At 50.8% G+C, this 17,349-nt stretch overlaps 4 protein-coding genes across 4 annotated transcripts; 2 read left to right on the top strand and 2 right to left on the bottom strand.

The window, feature by feature from the left end:
* Positions 1 to 95: 95 nt before the first annotated feature.
* On the top strand, positions 96 to 1,823 carry PtrM4_090130 (CypX, Cytochrome P450; the record flags this gene model as incomplete). The annotated part of the gene is made up of 4 exons (XM_066106912.1): positions 96 to 212; positions 259 to 436; positions 484 to 552; positions 607 to 1,823. The coding sequence occupies 4 exons, from the start codon at positions 96 to 98 to the stop codon at positions 1,821 to 1,823; spliced, it is 1,581 nt and encodes a 526-aa protein (XP_065962580.1).
* A 90-nt stretch (positions 1,824 to 1,913) lies between these two features.
* Positions 1,914 to 3,255, bottom strand: PtrM4_090120 (UbiH, 2-polyprenyl-6-methoxyphenol hydroxylase and related FAD-dependent oxidoreductase; the record flags this gene model as incomplete). Its single annotated transcript, XM_001934540.2, has 3 exons — positions 1,914 to 2,864; positions 2,919 to 3,057; positions 3,113 to 3,255. 3 exons carry the CDS (start codon positions 3,253 to 3,255, stop codon positions 1,914 to 1,916), a joined length of 1,233 nt encoding a protein of 410 aa, XP_001934575.1.
* A 487-nt stretch (positions 3,256 to 3,742) lies between these two features.
* On the top strand, positions 3,743 to 4,775 carry PtrM4_090110 (2OG-Fe(II) oxygenase; the record flags this gene model as incomplete). The annotated part of the gene is made up of 2 exons (XM_001934541.2): positions 3,743 to 4,054; positions 4,119 to 4,775. 2 exons carry the CDS (start codon positions 3,743 to 3,745, stop codon positions 4,773 to 4,775), a joined length of 969 nt encoding a protein of 322 aa, XP_001934576.1.
* Positions 4,776 to 5,425: 650 nt separating this feature from the next.
* PtrM4_090100 (polyketide synthase/non-ribosomal peptide synthetase) lies at positions 5,426 to 17,178 on the bottom strand (the record flags this gene model as incomplete). Its single annotated transcript, XM_066106911.1, has 4 exons — positions 5,426 to 6,565; positions 6,593 to 15,753; positions 15,807 to 16,708; positions 16,787 to 17,178. The coding sequence occupies 4 exons, from the start codon at positions 17,176 to 17,178 to the stop codon at positions 5,426 to 5,428; spliced, it is 11,595 nt and encodes a 3,864-aa protein (XP_065962579.1).
* Between the last annotated feature and the right edge of the window lie 171 nt (positions 17,179 to 17,349).

The following is a 17,349-nucleotide window of genomic DNA, read 5'->3' as shown; positions in this document are numbered from 1 at the left end:
CTGCAGAAATGTCTTGTTGAAGTCCTTATGCCCACAGCGACTCAGACATTCCTTCTGATTTTGCTATATATGGACCTGGAGGCGGAATCACAGTTATGAATACCTTTGATATCAACTTTATAGGCAACAGAGCCTCTAAATCCATAGCCTTATTATTCGTCGTTCTCAGCGTTGTGGGGTACAAGATTTGGTGTCGCCAGGCTCGACGTCAAGTAGGCACGCCCAGAGAAATTCATTTGTGCTGCTGACATGTAACAGAAAGAAGACCAGTATGCGATGCAAATGGGATGCAAAGCACCACAGAGGTGGGCAGCAAAGTGGCCGCAAGGCTTGGATCTGCTACTCAAAGCAGGGCAACACGCGAGAGCGCAGACTATTTTACAGTTCTTCTTGGATGTAGTGGAGTCCAGTGGTCCTACTCATGAGCAGCAACTGCGTAGGTTTTATGGGCGCGATCATGCAACTGGCACTGACAAAGAACAGTCGGAAGTCGCGGCATTAATACAGTGGAACCACGCAACATAGAAGAGATTCTTTCGACACAGTTTGAAGGTTTGTAAGCCTTGCTTCCTTCTGATGACAGAACGGATCTGACAGTCTTGGCAGATTTCAGTCTCGGGCTCCGACCCAAACATTTTGCCCCATTGATGGGAAGTGGCATCTTCACCCAGGATGGTGCAGCATGGAAGCATTCGCGTGCGCTCCTACGACCTCAGTTCACTTCCAATCGCTACCAGAACTTCGAGGAGATGAAGAAATCCGTCGAAAGTCTTATCGATCAGATTTCTTCCGATAGCGTGGTCGATTTGCAGCCGTTGTTCTTCCGTTTGACTTTCGACACGACGACATTCCTTCTTTTTGGGAAGACGCTGAGCTCTCTGCAAAGCAGTGACATCGCTGGAAAAGAGTCGGAGTTTGCGACGGCTTTCAACTTAGGCCAGGACTACCTATCGCATCGTGGCCGATTGGGAGACTGGTACTGGCTTGCCAATACGCCTGAGTTCTGGCGGGCTTGTAAGACTTCACATCGCTTCGTTGACGATGCAATTCAGAACGCACTGGATGATGCGGAGAAGCCGAAGCCTAAAAAGAAGGAAGACGAGGAAACGAAGCATTACGTTTTCATCGATGCTCTTATCCAAGAAACCCGAAACAAGAAAGAACTCCGCGATCAGTGCCTCAACGTTCTCCTTGCGGGCAGAGACACGACCGCATGCTGCCTCACTTGGACCTTGCGCTTATTAGCTCGTCATCCTCAGGTTTTGCAAAGATTACGAACAGAGATAGAGGAAGTAGTAGGCCTCGGACAGCATGCGTCTCAGCCAACTCGAGTGGATCTGAAGAAGATGCAATACCTAGACCTGGTACTAAAAGAAGTACTTCGCCTCTACCCATCTGTGCCGGTTAACTCCCGTGCAGCACTAAAGACAACGACGCTTCCTGTCGGAGGAGGCCCGGACGGAAAGTCCCCTATATTGGTGAGGAAAGGCGAAGCCGTCGGTTATTGCGTATACGCTATGCATCGTCGCACGGATATCTACGGGGAAGATGCACTCGAGTTCCGTCCCGAGAGGTGGGAAGACGGACAACTATTGCGCAATGTGGGTTACGGATACTTGCCCTTCAACGGTGGGCCGCGAGTATGCCTAGGCCAAGAGTTCGCCCTCCTAGAAGCGGGATACACTGTAGCGAGACTGGTACAAAAGTTTCCCTTCTTGACTGTCCCGCATGATGACCCTGTTGTGGCAACTGGAAAGGAAAAGCAGGTTCTAACGCTGGTGGTTGCTTCAGGAGATGGGTGCCGTGTACACATGCGTTCGTAGGCTACCTAGGTACTGTTACAAACAAGACACTAGACGGTATCCCTCCGAATATCACATAGAGCCTAATGCCATCTCTCATTATATCTACACTCAAGGAGCGTTTGTACCCAATCTGATCTCTGTATCAGGCAACGGCACTATCTTCAATGTCAAAGGCTTTCCATCAGGCCCAAACCGCTGTGCATCAGCATGTAAATTACGCGAATCGCGAACTGCTTGCCCAGCACGTTTCAACATCGCTCGAGTGAAATCTCCCATGGTGCTCCTGACACGCGCGATATCTTTATAATCGCCACTTTGTGCCATCTGACCTAGTACTTTGCTCAACACAAGTGTATCTACTAGGGTATGATAACCGCCTTCCCCACGAAACGGAACCATAGCGTGCGCTGCATCGCCCACGAGAATGACACGGCATTCCGGCACAATGGAAGGATCTAGTTCCAGATCACGCCATACACGCGTCTCGCCTTGAATATGCTCAGGCTTGGTCATTTCGAAGATCTCGCGGAACTTGGGTGCGAGCTTCTGGACGCGTTTGATCACGTGATCGAGTTTTTCTTGCTGAGTGGCTTTTTGGAGCCAGTGATCAGGCTTGCCTACGTCTTGATCGGTCTCCAGGAAGTTCCAGTAATAGTTTGCGGACAGGCCGTCAGGGTGGACATAGTGTAGTCCACCGAAACCAATGAAGCCCAGGTCAGGTCGGATGAGCATGTAGCCACTGTGCCCAAGAGTCAATTGATGCTTGAACGCTTCACCGGAAAGCTGGAGGTGACCGACGATTGTGGCGAGAGGCACGACATTGAGTAGCTGATTCGCTGGCTTGTGGAGGAGCTGCTCCCTCACCACGCTGTTGATGCCGTCTGTGGCAACAATCAAATCGCCCTGCGCTGAGCTGCCGTCTTCGAACTGCACTGAGGCTCCTCTGTCATCATGCTGAATGGCCTTGACTCGTTTGCCCCATTGAACAGGGATGTTGGTCATCAGCCAGTTTCGCAGGCGGTGACGCTCAGCTCTTATCAACGGAAAGTCAGGCGAGTCCTAGCATCGTCTCAGTATGTCCCTGACGACCGAAAAATCCGACATTTTGCTTACTTGAAACCCCCATCGGTCATCTCTTCCAGCCATGTACATACTCAACTGAGCTGGAAGCTCCAATGGAATCAGATGATTTGTGGAAGCTTTGAGATCCGGTAAATCATCCGGGAAGATGGAAATGAGGTCATCCACGATACTACACCCAGTCAGCTGTCTGTTCGTTTCAGCAGCGGAACATTTCTTCCACATACGAATGCATGGCAATAGCCCATCCCTGAAACCTAGCATCTGAACTAGGGTCCCGCTCAAAAATCTCGAACGAAATGTCCAGCTTACGCAGAGCCTGCGCAAGACTCAGCCCACCCACACCAGCTCCAACAATGAGTACGTGCATGGCAAATGATAAGATTGGGCAGTGGAGAAAGAGAGATGTGAGTGGCTTTTTTTACGCCCGGACTGTGTTTAGTAGTTTATCTACGACTTCCTATTTCGCCAAAGTCAATGACGCTTCTGATTACGACGCCAGTTCCAAGAGTTCCTGGCCGAAATACCAAGAATGATTTACGCGTGGATCTCATCAACGAGCTTAGTGTACTGGGGAACCTCCACGTCATAAAGTGCCGACCATCTCAGCTGAAGATGGTGTTGCGGTAATCTGACTATCATTGGTTGCATGAAAGTCGCCGATTTCCTGTTTTGTCTTAGAGCGCCGAAAGAGGATGGGGCTCGGTGTCGGTGTTAACAAACATGCGAGCATCACGATAGTAAGACGTGCACAACATCAGATTCGATATTATCTCTATGTCAAGTCTGCCAGATCCTATGTACTGGTTTCTGTACGCATTAATTTCCAGTGCAATTATTTTGTGAAATCGAACAACATGGCAACGGAAGAACTCAAACTCCCTCTGATCGACATCAGCGGCTATGTGTCGCCAAAGTCGCCTGAAGACAAGCAGCGTGTCATTGAGGAAGTATCCCAAGCAGCAAGAAAATATGGCTTCTTCCAAATCAAAGGCCACGGCATCCCCTTGGGTCTGCAGCAAGACCTGGTAAAATGTATGACCAACGTCTTCGACCTACCCTACGAAGAGAAGATGAAGATGTCCTTCCTCAATAACCCCTGTCGAAGAGGCTACGAGGCATCCGGTATGTCGCATAGACCAGGCGACACACTACCCGATGCCAAAGAGGTAATCCAGCTACCACCATCTTGAGCAAATCAAGGTCTAAGACTAACTTCCCCGTGATAACCAGTGTTTCTTCGTCGGCCGCGACGACCCCAACATCGAACTCGCTGGCATTTTCGGCCCCAACATCTGGCCGTCGCTCCCCGCCTCTTCCTTCAGCGACCCAATTACGCAATACTACGACCTCACCTCTGTACTAGGCAAAACCTTGTGGTCTATCCTGCTAGAAGGCCTATCGCAACCCCCCGAGACCGTCGAGAAGTTTTCTAAACGCCCCATCGTTCCCATGAAAATGATCCGCTACCCGCCCGCCACAACAGTACAAGCGGGCCAGTACGGTATCGGCGCGCACACGGATTTTGGAGGTGTGACAATTCTGTTCCAGCAGCCGGGCAAGGATGGCTTGGAGGTGTGGGTTGAAGATCGCCAAGCGTGGATTGAGGTGCCGGCGCTGGAGGATGTGTATGTTATCAACTGCGGGGATATGATTCAGAGGTGGTCTGATGGTGTATATAAGAGTGCAAAGCATCGGGTTATCAACAAGGTGGAGAATGGGGAAAGGATGTCTTGTGCGACGTTTTGGCATGGTGATGTTAGGGCGACGAATCCGCTGAATCCGCTGGATAAAGACAGGGAGACGGTGGGTATGTTGCTTGCGAAGAGGCTTGGTGGGCAGTACTCTTTCTCGGATGAGTTGTTGGCCGAGATTGGTGCGGCGGCGTGAGTGTGATGATGGTATATGTAGCTGTGATTCTGTGTTTTGGAGTCAGTGGAAATATATTGTTTTGTGATGGCGTTTGACCTCACTACTTCTTGAGTACCCATAAGCCATCTCTAGACAGTGTGCATTTGGTATGCACGTGCAGCCCCCATCAGAAAAATAGCCAAAGATATGTGGTCAGACACCTCTACGCTTGCCGCCATAGATGCGACGAAACCCATCAAGCACGTGACACCAACCAACAAGTTTGCGAAGTCTGCATATACTGCTGAACGGTTTGTATGACCAATCGTGTGTCGCAAACTCTAGAGTAACAAGTCCAAAAACGATTATAAAGCCAATGGTGTTTGTTGTCTTGTGTTCCAAAAGGTCTATCTGTAACGGTTTGGGCCTTGCCAAGACCGACTTGGGTGAGAGTTGGGTACGGCTATCGCTACCACACTTTCTCATCACACACACCTATATAGCTGCAGTTCCTCCATAACTACACAATGCAACGCAGTCCTCTTCTCCTCACACCGCTACACTATCGAACGGAATCTAAACAACATTGAACCTCACTCGAACTCGTGATATCATTTCTAGAGATCTTGAACGTAAATGAACCCGCAAAAATATTAATATATAGCTTTCCTCATTTGGTTTTCTGGACATCATCTTTTTGTAGACTCAAGCTCACCCGTACCACGACGCACCGTTGCATCCTGGGAGGCCAGAATATACGAAAATCCGAGTGCCTTAATCTTCCCCATCCACTTGAGTAGCGGCATTGACGAGATAGTTGCTTCTTCCTGTGGCTTACCCGCTTTGAACAGTTCAGCGCGTTCATCGAGGTCCTCCACCGAAATGGTAATGGGACACTCGTAATGAAGGAACGTTGCGTTGGCTGGAGTTTCCGTTGCTCTAGATGTAGACGCTGCAATCGAACCACACAGCCACGTCGCAATGTCTTCGCCCCGTATTAGATCCATTCTTCCTTGCCAGCCTGTTGTATCCGGTACTGCGTCAGCCAGTTTCATGCAGCGCTCAAACTCGTCCAGAGCAGTGTTCTTCTGTGCTGGTGTCACAGTAGACGACGAGGGAAGAAGGCGGTAGATGAATGACGGAACGGCAACTTCGGGACTTGCGGCAGAGCGCTCCAGAATCCGCTCACATGCCCATTTGCTCGACACATAACCATCGGAGCCGTCAGGTGGTGGAGAGTAGGACATGGCCGAAGATGGAGAGGCCAATGGATCAGACAGGACCGCTGATGTGGATACGAAGTGAATCGGGATATGACTGACGGAGGCAAACTTCACTAGCTCCTTCGTGGAATGAACATTGGTCGACCGTAACATGTTGTAGTTGTCCCAGAATGATCGCACGGCACCTAGGTGTAGGATGACATTGACATGGTGAGCCAAATAGGTGAACTCCCCCTCTTCCAAGCCAAGGAGTGGGAGGGACAAGTCTCCCGCGGAGACCTTAACCTTTGCATGCGAGAGAATGTCGCTGGGACGATCCTTATTTCGCACAGCTATGCAGTGCACTCTTTCCACAGTCGGATTTGAGAGTAGAACCCGAAGGACGTGCTTGGCCAGATTTCCAGTGGCGCCAGTCATCAGCACAGTCGTAAGTCCCGACTTTTCTTTGGTCTTTGTGCTCTCGTACGTGCCTATGGCTGCCGGTGGAGCAGTTTCAGCTTCCCAATCGATGAGATCGACGACAGGGCTTTCCTCTATCTTCCGTGCCATCTCACTTAGCGTGCTCAGGTTGATGAAGTCAACGAGGCGCACAGCAACATTGAAAACCTGGCGGATACGAGACTGCAGGCGTACCACTAGGAGAGAGTTTCCGCCGATCTGGAAAAAGTCTGTTGAGGCTGTGAGTCTCGTGCCGACGCTCTTGACGTGAGGCAGCAGGTCTTCCCAGATTGATGCGAGCTGTATCATTGTCTGAGATATCTCCGAAGTTTCGTCGCCGTTGTCATCTGCCTGGGGGGTGCGCTGTGGTAGTTCGAGATTGGCAATCGCCTTCCGGTCCACCTTGGCATGCTTCGTTACAGGCAACCTCTCAAGCGGGACTGCCATAACAGGCATCATGTATGGAGGAATTGGCAAGCGGCTAAGTAGTTGTTCCAGAAAGAGCGCTTGGTCTTCCACACCGGTGTCGGGAGAGAAGACGACGTGCGCAACCAGATACTCAGGGTCGCCTGATCTAAGAGAAACGATGGTATCTTTCAAGGCGCCTCTAGCGGTAGATACCATGTTCTGTTCTATGTCCTGCAAATTGATGCGGAGGCCCCGCAGTTTGATCTGTGTGTCGCCAGCCATACGGTTCCGGAAGACCAGAGACCCATCATCTTGCAAATGCCCAATGTCACCGGTACGGTGCATTTTCGTCCACCCATTGGCAGTCAAGAACGAATTTGCATATGGATTAGGCATGAAAACTTGGTCGGTAAGTTTTTGGTCAGTCAGATAGCCCAAAGATACACCAGCACCGCCAATAACTACCTCTCCGGGCATCCCGACCGGCAGAGGGTTTTGATTCTCGTCCAATATATATGTCGCATAACTGGGCAATGAAAACCCACAGGCAATGGTTCGTTCTTCGCTCAGTTGTGATGGCAGACTCTCTTGACGATAGTCGATGAACCCTTTGTGTGAGGCAATAGACGTCTCTGCAGGTCCATACGAGTTGCTGAGACGGAGATATGGCAGGTCTAAGGACGAGAACTGTCGCAAGATCGCCTTGGTGAGGGGCTCGCCACCTGCAAAAGCGAAGCGCCACTCGCTTGCTTTAACGAGGTTATCATGACCATATTGCATCCACATTGAGTATTCTGAAGGTGTGACCTTGGTGTAGGTGATGGATTGGCGCCACATGATCTCTGTGATGGACAGTGGGTCTCCGCGCTTGTCTGAGGGAACAACAAAGAGCATCCCTCCGTTCACAAGGCCAGTGAAAATCTGGTCCAAGGAAAAGTCAAATGTGAAGGCACTCTGTTGCAAGACTCGCTCAGCACCTAGTTGGTAGGTTTTGGTGTATCCTTCCATCTGGTTACAGATTCCCGAGTGCTGAATCACGATACCCTTGGGTGTTCCGGTAGAGCCGCTGGTGTACAGGATTGCCGCTGGTTGATTAGATTCGGCGACGTTTGGAACCGGGTTTGTCGGATATGCGGGAATATTAGAGACATTCAGGATGACAGGCACGGCGAGTTGTGGTGCATTTTTGACGTTATCGTCGTCAGCGAGGACAGCAGCCGGAGCGCAATGGCTCGCTTGTGCTACAAGACGTTCCATCGGATTCCTGAGGTCAAGAGGAACATAAACGCCCCCGATCCTCATGATGGCTAGCAGAGAGCAGATCCATTCGCTCGTGGCTTGCTGGAAAACAAGTACTCGATTCCCATTGCGGACTCCCGCATTGACTAGTGCCTCTGCGATGGCCTCAATTCGCTTGATCATGTCCGAGTACGAGTATTTCTTGTCGTAGCCATCCGCCAATGCGGTGCTGGTTCCGTTCAGCTGGGCCATTTGATCGATACGATGTGGAAGCGTTGCCGGCCAGTTTTTCTCTAGCTCAGGACCCACACCAATCTGAATTCCGTGTGCAAGTTGCCGTTCGCTGAATAGTGGCATTTCGTCCAATACGAGCGATACGTCTTGGGAAAGAGTGGTGACGAAATGCGCGTACGTTTGGAGTAGTAGATTGGCCGCTGTCTCGTCGTAAAGGCCTTTCTGGACACGGAAAGTCAGATGCACATTGGATCCAAGATCAGCCACGTCGAGCGCAATATCATATCCGGTTCTGCCTGGATGCAACTGGTCCAGATCAAAACGGCAATTGCACCAAGTTTGCCTGTCACTGGTTTGTTGTCGGTAGTCAAAGAAAGCTTGAAAGAATGGATTGTATGACGAAGAACGTGGCACGTTGAGCTCCTTGAGCAGAACATCAAAAGGCAACCGTGAATGACCCAGTGCTCCATAGGCTGTGGTGCGTGCTTCTACAATTGCACCCGCAAAGGTCTGCTTGGACATGCGAGAGAATTTCAGCGTCAGCAGGTTCAAGAAGAATCCGATGCTGCCAATGACATCGCTATCCTGGCGGTTGGCATCAGCAATACCAATGGTCAAATCCTGGGTATCGGTGAAAGCAAACAGCATGGCTTTGAATGCAGCCAGGTAGAAATGGAATGGCGTCGAGCGCTGAGCTCGACTCACGGCCTTAACTTGAGCTACAAGATCTGCGTCGAGCAATATGCTCACTTGATGAAGCGCATAGTTGGTCATTGCCGTTCGTGAGCTGGATCGGGCCATTGGTAGCAATGGTAGGACCGGAGGCTGGGAGCCAGCTGGAAAGATTCCTCGCCAGTACTCAATTTCGTCTGCCATCTCTCCATCGTCGAGCATGCGCCGCTGCTCTACAGAAAAGTCGGGGTATTGGCGGGATACTGGCCCCAGAGGCTGACTGTTGTACGCCTTGTCTATCTCCGCACTGAGGACTTGGAAACTAGCCATATCCATGATTATATGGTGGTAGTTTACAAGCAAGAAGTGCGACGTTGGAGAAAGTGTCACCAGTATCATTCGTAGCAAAGGCCCACTGGCGAGATCGAACTGGTGCGTTCGTAGTTGATCGTATTCGGCGGCAACGTCCTCCTCGGATGCCACCGATTTCCGCTCCAGATTGACTGATGAGCGGCTGAGGACGTTCTGCCAAGCTTGATCAGCTTCATCTGAGTCCTCGGTGAAGCATGTTCGTAAAGCCTCGTGCCGGGCGGTCACGGCATTGATAGCTCTTTCCAGGTCACCAACACGAACGTGGCCGTGCATGCGGAACTTTAAGGTGACATTGAAAGCCGTTGGATCTTCAACCAGGAGCCGTAGAAACCAGAATCGAGATTGGCCAATGGATATTGGGTGGCGTTTGACGATAGAGCTATTAGAAGCAAACTTGCTCCGAGCGAGACCTGCAAGGGATACTGTAGATGTTGGTCTAGTAACTCCAGTAGCTGGTGTTTCTATTGCCGAGATATTCTCACGCTCAGTAACACCACCTGCGGAGCTGAGTTGAGCACTGGACACAGTCGTCGAGGTAGAAGCAGCATCTGAAGATACCTGAGAATTTTCCGAGGACGCATCGCTATCGCTCCCTTTGCCAATCTGGGCGAGAAGGTCCTTTGGCAATCGTTTGATAGCCATCTCACAAACAGTGTCCAAGGAAGACCCGTCAAGGATCTTCAAAACCGGGATGTCGATCTGAAGTGACTTCAAGAACCACGAACGTACCTCAACAGCAACTAGGGAGTCGATGCCCATCTCTACCAGAGGAGCGTCTGGCGGAAATTCGTCGTCTCCACTGCCTAGAAGGACTCGCAGTTTACTAGCGGTGCACTCCTTCAACACTGCAAGTGCTTCGATCATAGTTTCCGCAGCAGCAATCTGCTCTTTTGCAGGTAGATTTGCGCCTTTGCCTCGGGAAGGGTCCCCGGCATCGTCTGCTCCGGATCTCACAACCAAATGTGAGAATATGGGATTGTTGTACCATACGATACTACGCTCTTCAGTTGTGATAGTCCTGAGGCCACTTGTCATGACTGCAGTGGAATAACCGGTAGTGGTTCGTTGCTTGTTGGTCAAATGGCCGGAGTAAATGCTTTCCATAAAAGCCGAGCGAATGTCTAGTTCGGAAAGAGGTGTAATTCCGTATTTCTGCAGCGAGTCAATGACTGACTGCCCCGCTACCTCCGCCACACCAATGCCTAGAACCAAGCCTAGATCTAGAGCAGAAGCAGCTAGACCACGACTTCGCCTTTGTCTGGCAAGTCCATTCATATAACCATTGGCAGCGACGTAGTTGGATTGTCCGGCGGTACCGATAACACATGATATGGACGAGCATAAGATGAAAAATTCGAGATCATCGTTGTAGAAGACTTGGTCGAGATTGTAAGAGCCAGTGATCTTGGGACCAAGAGCGCGGTTCATCAGCTCTGCAGACATTTTGTCGAACGGAGCATCGCTAAGAACGTTGGCTCCATTAACGATGCCACCGATGGGAAGATTAGATAACTTGATATCTTTGATCAGACTTTCCAAAGCTCCCTGGTTGGTGATGTCGACAGCCATGACCTTGACTGTTCCTGGGCTTGATTCAAAAGAGTGAAGCCATTTCTGATCAACCTTGGGATTTCGACTTGTCAAGATGACAGTGCCGGCTCCGTTTGACACCATCCATTCGCAAAGCGACTGTCCAATCTGCCCTGTGAGGCCAAAGAGAATGTAGGATTTGTCATCTGAGAAGATGTTAGAAGCTTTCAGCGGCCGAACCTCTGCAATAACATCTCCTTTGGTAGGCCAGCTAATCACGGCCGTAGCATTGTAGCTACCATGTCGTTCTCCAATGTGGTGGAGGTCAAGGATAAGGTCTCGTGAGAGTATTTCCCTTGATTTTGACGCTGCACAAGCGCGTGCGTACGCGGTCACCACAGACTCTTGTATGTTCAATGCGTGGGCTTCATCCATACAGCTTGTGTGCGAAGCTTGAAGCCTAGCAAAGTCCCGCAAGTCCATGTGCTTGCATGCAGGTCCCAAGGCTTGGGAAATCTTGAAACCGATATTTCCAGCTCCCCCTGTCCAATCCAAGAAGTGTGTGATCTTGAGAGAAGCAAGATTGCATCGCATGGTCTGGCTCGACGCATACGGACTAAATGCAAGCCAAGATGGATCAAGGTCGGGGGTTGTTGTCTCCATGCAAGAAGAGTGCACCATTACGAACTTCACGATAGCCTGCCTTTTGAGAGCAGCAGTCAATGCAAGATCATGCTCCATGCAATGGATAAGGAGCGTGCTTCCAGGACTTATACTGTCAAGTATTGATGCAGCCAAGAGCTCCGCAGTCACAGCGACTAGTAGCAGCGCATGATCTTCCATCAGTTGGTATTCTTTCGTCAATGGTACCGAACGAATTGGAGTTGTCCGGGCCGAGCAAGAGGCTGTAACACTGATGGCAAGCCCTGGTGTTTCGCCAAGCTTCCCGAGAGCAAGAAACAAGAAGGTTCCCGGGGCCAGTTGGATCGCTCTCAATGATGACGACATTACTTCCAACTGTGTGCTCCTGTCGATCTCATTGAACTCTGGCACAGTTCCGCTGGTCACCAGACGAGGCATTGAGGATGACAGATCCGGCTCGATGGAAAGATCTGAGTTTAACACTGAGACCTTGGCCTTGATGGCACGTCTTGACGAATTGATGCGGTTGTTTTGGTCCGCATGCGGTAAGATCCGTGGCAAGAAGAGCTTCCCGTGTTGTTCAAATGTTTCCGGCTCCTGTGACCAGGTTATGGGCTCATCTGCCCACTTGTCTAGGGCACACTGGCGCAAGATATGCTCAGATACTATGCGTGGTACAATCTCAGTACTGCTAGAGATGTCGAGAGTGTTGATTGAGATGTGACTTGCTTCGTTGGCAAGGGAGCGACAGAAGGCCATACTGGCAGAGTGGAAAGGCTGAATACCATCGTGGACACCGCGTGTCAGCCACAGGATCTGCTGTGCGTTGCTGAACATCCGTTTCAATCCTACCATCTTCTGTTCCGTAACGACCTTGAAGATAGGCTCGTCGATATCAATCAGATTGATAAAGGTAGACCCAGAAGCAACGTATGAAGACTCTTTCTCTCCTGGTAGACCTTCGATGATCGTTACTTCATCGCAGAAACGCCGGAGGAGATCTGCAAGCTCATCTGCCATGCGGTAGCTTTCGACACTGGTGGCACACAGTATGACTAGATTATCGATGAAAATGGGAGTAGTTGGCGCAGTGAGTGGTCGTCGAAGGAACTTGATGCGCTCGTCTACTGCCTGAGCAACCATCACAGAGAACGGCGAGCCAGTACCCTGACGGGTCATGGAATCTATTCCCCCGAATCCAGCATTTCGCGTTGCAGAATGCCATGCACCAGCTCTCATCACACGTCTCGGCTTGGGATCAGGGTTGGAGTTTACCACTCCAGGAAGAGAACCATCTCCGAGAGCAGTCTGTTCGCATAACACAAGGTATCCGCCGGGTTTGAGGAGCTGTCGGACGTTCTGCAGGTAAGCGTCCACCGAAGAAGATGTCTGCAAAACGTTGGACGCAATGATAATGTCATACGAGCTTGACTGAAATCCTTGAATGTCAAACGCCTGGTCAATGTCAAATGTCCGGAACGTAATGGAGGAATCTCTGAACTGGTCTGCTGCAGCTTGGACGGCATCTGGCGAAGTTTCCGTATATGTATATGAAGGTAAAGCTCCGCCGTGCTCTTTCAGAGCCATATATACCATAAATGGATTCTGAAGTCCATCGCCGATTTCAAGAGTCTTAGCGTGGGGGTAGCGGTAAGCAATCTGTTTGATGACAGTGGCCAGTACCGACTTCGCGTCAACATATCCAGAGTCCTCTGCAATAAGATGTTCGGTAGCGTCTGGGACTGCCAATCCAAGTCGTGTAAATGAGTACATAGATCGATCCTCGTCGGCTGTGGCTGGAGCAAAGGGTTGCAAGGCCAGCTCGTTGACTTGAATCATACACTGCTGCCCGTTCTCGCTGAGAATATCGATGTTTGCGACGAATTCATCTGACTCTTCACAAATAGCAGCGACTGGTAGCTGTGATCCAGAAATCGATAACGAGGTGCAGGCTTGAGGATCAATTCGAATGCTCTGTATGCCTGTGGGAACATGCAGTGACCAAAGCCGCCCGTCTCCAGGATAGGAATATGCAAGCATCGCCGCCTGGAAAGCAACATCTAGCATACTTGGATGTACCCAGTAAATGGTTGGTTCATTATCGGAGTAAACATGGGAGGACACCATAGCAGATGTCTGATTCAGTTTGCGCTTGATGGATGAAAGACTTCTGAAGGGGCCCGTGTAGCCATAGCCTAGTTTGGAGAAGGCGGAATATGCTAGCTGAGACTCAATGTGTGTCATGCTGTGGTCGTCTATTTCCGCCGAGAAGGGTAATATGGCAGATTCGGGGGCACCGAGGGCGATCCTAACTGTCGCACTAGCAGCCAGCTCAAGGTCGTGGTCCGATCCACTGGCTGGAGCTGAGCCAGCGAAGACTGAGAATGCAGCAGTGATTGCCTGGTCTGCTTTCCTCTCGATGGATGTCATGGTGACGAGAGTCTCCACATTTGAAGCGTCACCGCCCTTGTCGAATGTTACCGCCTTCGGTATGGAAAAGTCGTTGATCTCGACAAGCTGGACGTCATTGGAACCTGCGAGGACCCGACATGCCTCCACTGCCATCGAGACATAACCTGCAGCCGGAAACACTACCAAGCCTTGGAGTTTATGGCCTTCTAACCAGGCAATCTCAGACACGTTTAGCAAGTTCAGCCAGCGCGTGTCATTGCTATTCGATTCGGGGGACATAACTCCGAGCAGCTCATGGACGGGGTGTTGACGTGATCGGATCTTCTTCGATCTTCGAGACTCGCTCCAATGTACTTTGCCATGGTCCCACTGGTAAGATGGCAGACCAGTCACTAGCTCACGGGAGTGCAATGGGGCTGAAACACACTTGTCAAACGACGCCAGATCGACGAACTGCGATTCAAACTTGGTCCAAATCGACCCAAGGGTCTCTGAGAAGGCAACAATATCATCTCGACCGCGGCTCAGAACGCCAAAGTAAGGCGGTGCCTCCGTTCTTACGTCGCCAATGGTTTGTGAGGCAGGACCTTTGAGTGCGGGATGAGGTCCAATCTCGAGCACAACATTGATATCTGGATCGCCTGAAATGGCGTTCTTGACTGCATCAGCGAAAAGCACAGAGTTTGCCATGTTGTCCCTCCAGTACGTGTCATTCAGTATGGGGTCCTTGTCCATAGGCTTGGTGTCAGGAGTCACGCTAGAGTACCATAAGCAAATAGGCTTCTCCTGAGAAGCTTTGATGTTGACGCCACAACTCTTGAGCGCATCCACATAGCGATCTCCAGATGGTAGCATGTGATGCGAATGGTAGGCTGTGTCGACCTTCAACAGACGAGCAAATTTCTTGTCCTTATTCAAGAGTGCCTTTACCTCTTCGATGGCATCTGCATCGCCCGAGAGCGTTACACTGGAGGATGAGTTGTGTGCGGCAATGGCGAGTCTTCCATGGAAGACATCCTTGTTGACAAGTTTACGTGCTTCCGAGAAGGACAATCCAGCTGCTAGCATGGCGCCTTTTTGGCCATTCTTGATGTTGCCAGCCAGTTTTGCATAGAATCCTCGGTAGTAAGCAACTCGAATCGCGTCGTGGGCGGTGAGGATACCCGCCGCGTATGCAGCTCCGATTTCTCCAGATGAATGCCCAACGACAGATGCACAGGCGATTCCAGCTTCCCGTAATAGATCAACCAATATGATCTGGAGAGCAGTACACAAAGGCTGAGACAATGCGGCTTCTGCGATGCGTGACGTGCTCGCATCAGCCAGCATCTCCTGTCGAAGACTCCATACTGGGCGATGATCGGGCGGAAGCGACGACAATGAATCTTCTAGTTGCTGTATCTTATCGCTCACGAACTTGGACGAACGGATGAGACTAGCGCCCATAGCCGGCCATTGTGCGCCTTGGCCGGTGAAGATGCCAAGGATACGAGGTGCAACGCCCCTATTGCTTGAACGAAGACCGATTGGGGTGTCTTTGGCGCTCGCAACCTTGGCATCGATACTGTCCACAAGATATTGGATTGTAGAAGCAGGGAAAGCAACACGCGTTGATAGTTGGCTCCTCCGCGAATGCAGAGTCCATGCGAGATCGGATGCATTGTAAGGTTGATGTGTGAGCGACTCTCTGAGGATTTGCGAGTATTGTCGTAGTAGGGCGGCAAGGGATGTTTCCGTGTTCGCGGAGAACACAAAGGGACAGAAGCTGACTAATGCGCTTTCCACATCGGGTCTAGCCGGAGGTGTGTACGCCTCGACAATGGCATGCGCATTTGCACCTCCAAATCCTTCAAAGTTTTTGATTAGCGTTTTAGCTCCATTGAAGAAGATATCGACTTACCAAAGCTGTTGACGCTGGCTCGGCGGGGAACGCCCTCAGTTAGCTTCGGCCATGACGTCAGATCAGTCGGCACTTTCAAGTTCCGATAGAAAAGCTCAATCTTGGGGTTCAGTCGCTCAAAGGACAGGTTGGCGGGAATAAACCCATTCTGCACACTTGCTGAAGCCTTGAGCAGCCCTGCTAATCCTGCAGCCCCTTCCAAATGACCGATGACGGTTTTGATGGATCCAACAAACAGAGGCGCGTCACTCGAGTCCATATGCCGCCCGAAAACATCGTGGATAGCAGCAGCCTCCTTGGGATCTCCTGCTTGTGTGCCGGTTCCGTGAGCTTCGAAATACTGCGGTCGGTCGGTAGCATTATGCTCGGGATCCAGGCCTGCTTTGCGATAGGTCTGACGTATGAGCGCGGCCTGTGCTTCTGAATTGGGAACTGTTAAACCGTTGGAGAAGCCATCCTGATTTGTGCCAGTTTCGCGTATGATGCATTCGATGTGGTCGCCGTCAGCGATGGCGTCTGATAGCCGCTTCATTACAACAGCCGCGACACCCTCGCCGCGGGCGTATCCGTCCGCATTAATGTCCCACATCCTCGAGCGACCGTTTGGAGAGAGCATGCGTAGATTACTCTCGCCAATGTACATGTCGTAGCCTAGGAGCATTTGAGTTCCACAGGCTACTGACACCCGGGACTCGCCACTGCGTAATGCTTGCACGCCCTGGTGCACCGCAATCAAGCTCGATGAGCAAGCTGTATCGATGGTCATGCTTGGTCCATGCCAATCAAAGAAGTACGAGACTCTATTTGAGATAATGGCCCTGTTGATGCCAGTCGCGAAGTACTTTGGGATGGTGTTGTGATCTCGTGTAAGGGTGTCAAGGTAGTCCAGTGCTACGAGCAGACTGTGTTAGCCACGCATCTACACTGACTAGATCGAAACGATAGGGCAGGTAAGGCACTTACTCATCGTTCCCACATACACTGAGGTGTCAGAGCCACGGAGCCTTTCCAAACTATGCCCGCCAGCTTCCAATGCTTCATACACTGTTTCCAGTAGAATGCGTTGCTGTGGGTCGATCGATTCAGCCTCGTGTGCGTTGATATTGAAGAACGCCGCATCGAACAGTCGAATATCCTCATCAAGGAAGTATGAATGCCGAACATTTGTGGTACCGTGCCGCTGGCCATCTGGATGATAAAATCCGGTTGTACTGAATCGGTCGATAGGGATTTCTCGACAGAGATCAGGTGCAGTCTGGAGTAGTTTCCATAGCGACGAAGCTGAACTGGCGCCACCTGGAAATCGACAACCACTGCCTACAATGGCTATAGGCTCAGGGGTGGTCGGTATATCTCGGCCGTTGGTCGTCATTGTGGTTGGCGTCTTCGTAATGCCACAGAATGTTGAATTGGAAAGAGATACTAAGGTTGTTCGCGTAAATTATATCTTCGAAACCGTTGTGCAAAACGTTTACTTTCTTTTACAGGTGGCTATAACCTATACATTAGGTTGGACTTGGCATTTGCCATTTGGCTATAACAG

Source organism: Pyrenophora tritici-repentis, chromosome 4 (assembly GCF_003171515.1).
Source record: "Pyrenophora tritici-repentis strain M4 chromosome 4, whole genome shotgun sequence".
NCBI classification, from domain to species: domain Eukaryota; kingdom Fungi; phylum Ascomycota; class Dothideomycetes; order Pleosporales; family Pleosporaceae; genus Pyrenophora; species Pyrenophora tritici-repentis.
This window is presented reverse-complemented; position numbering and strand designations above follow the sequence as displayed.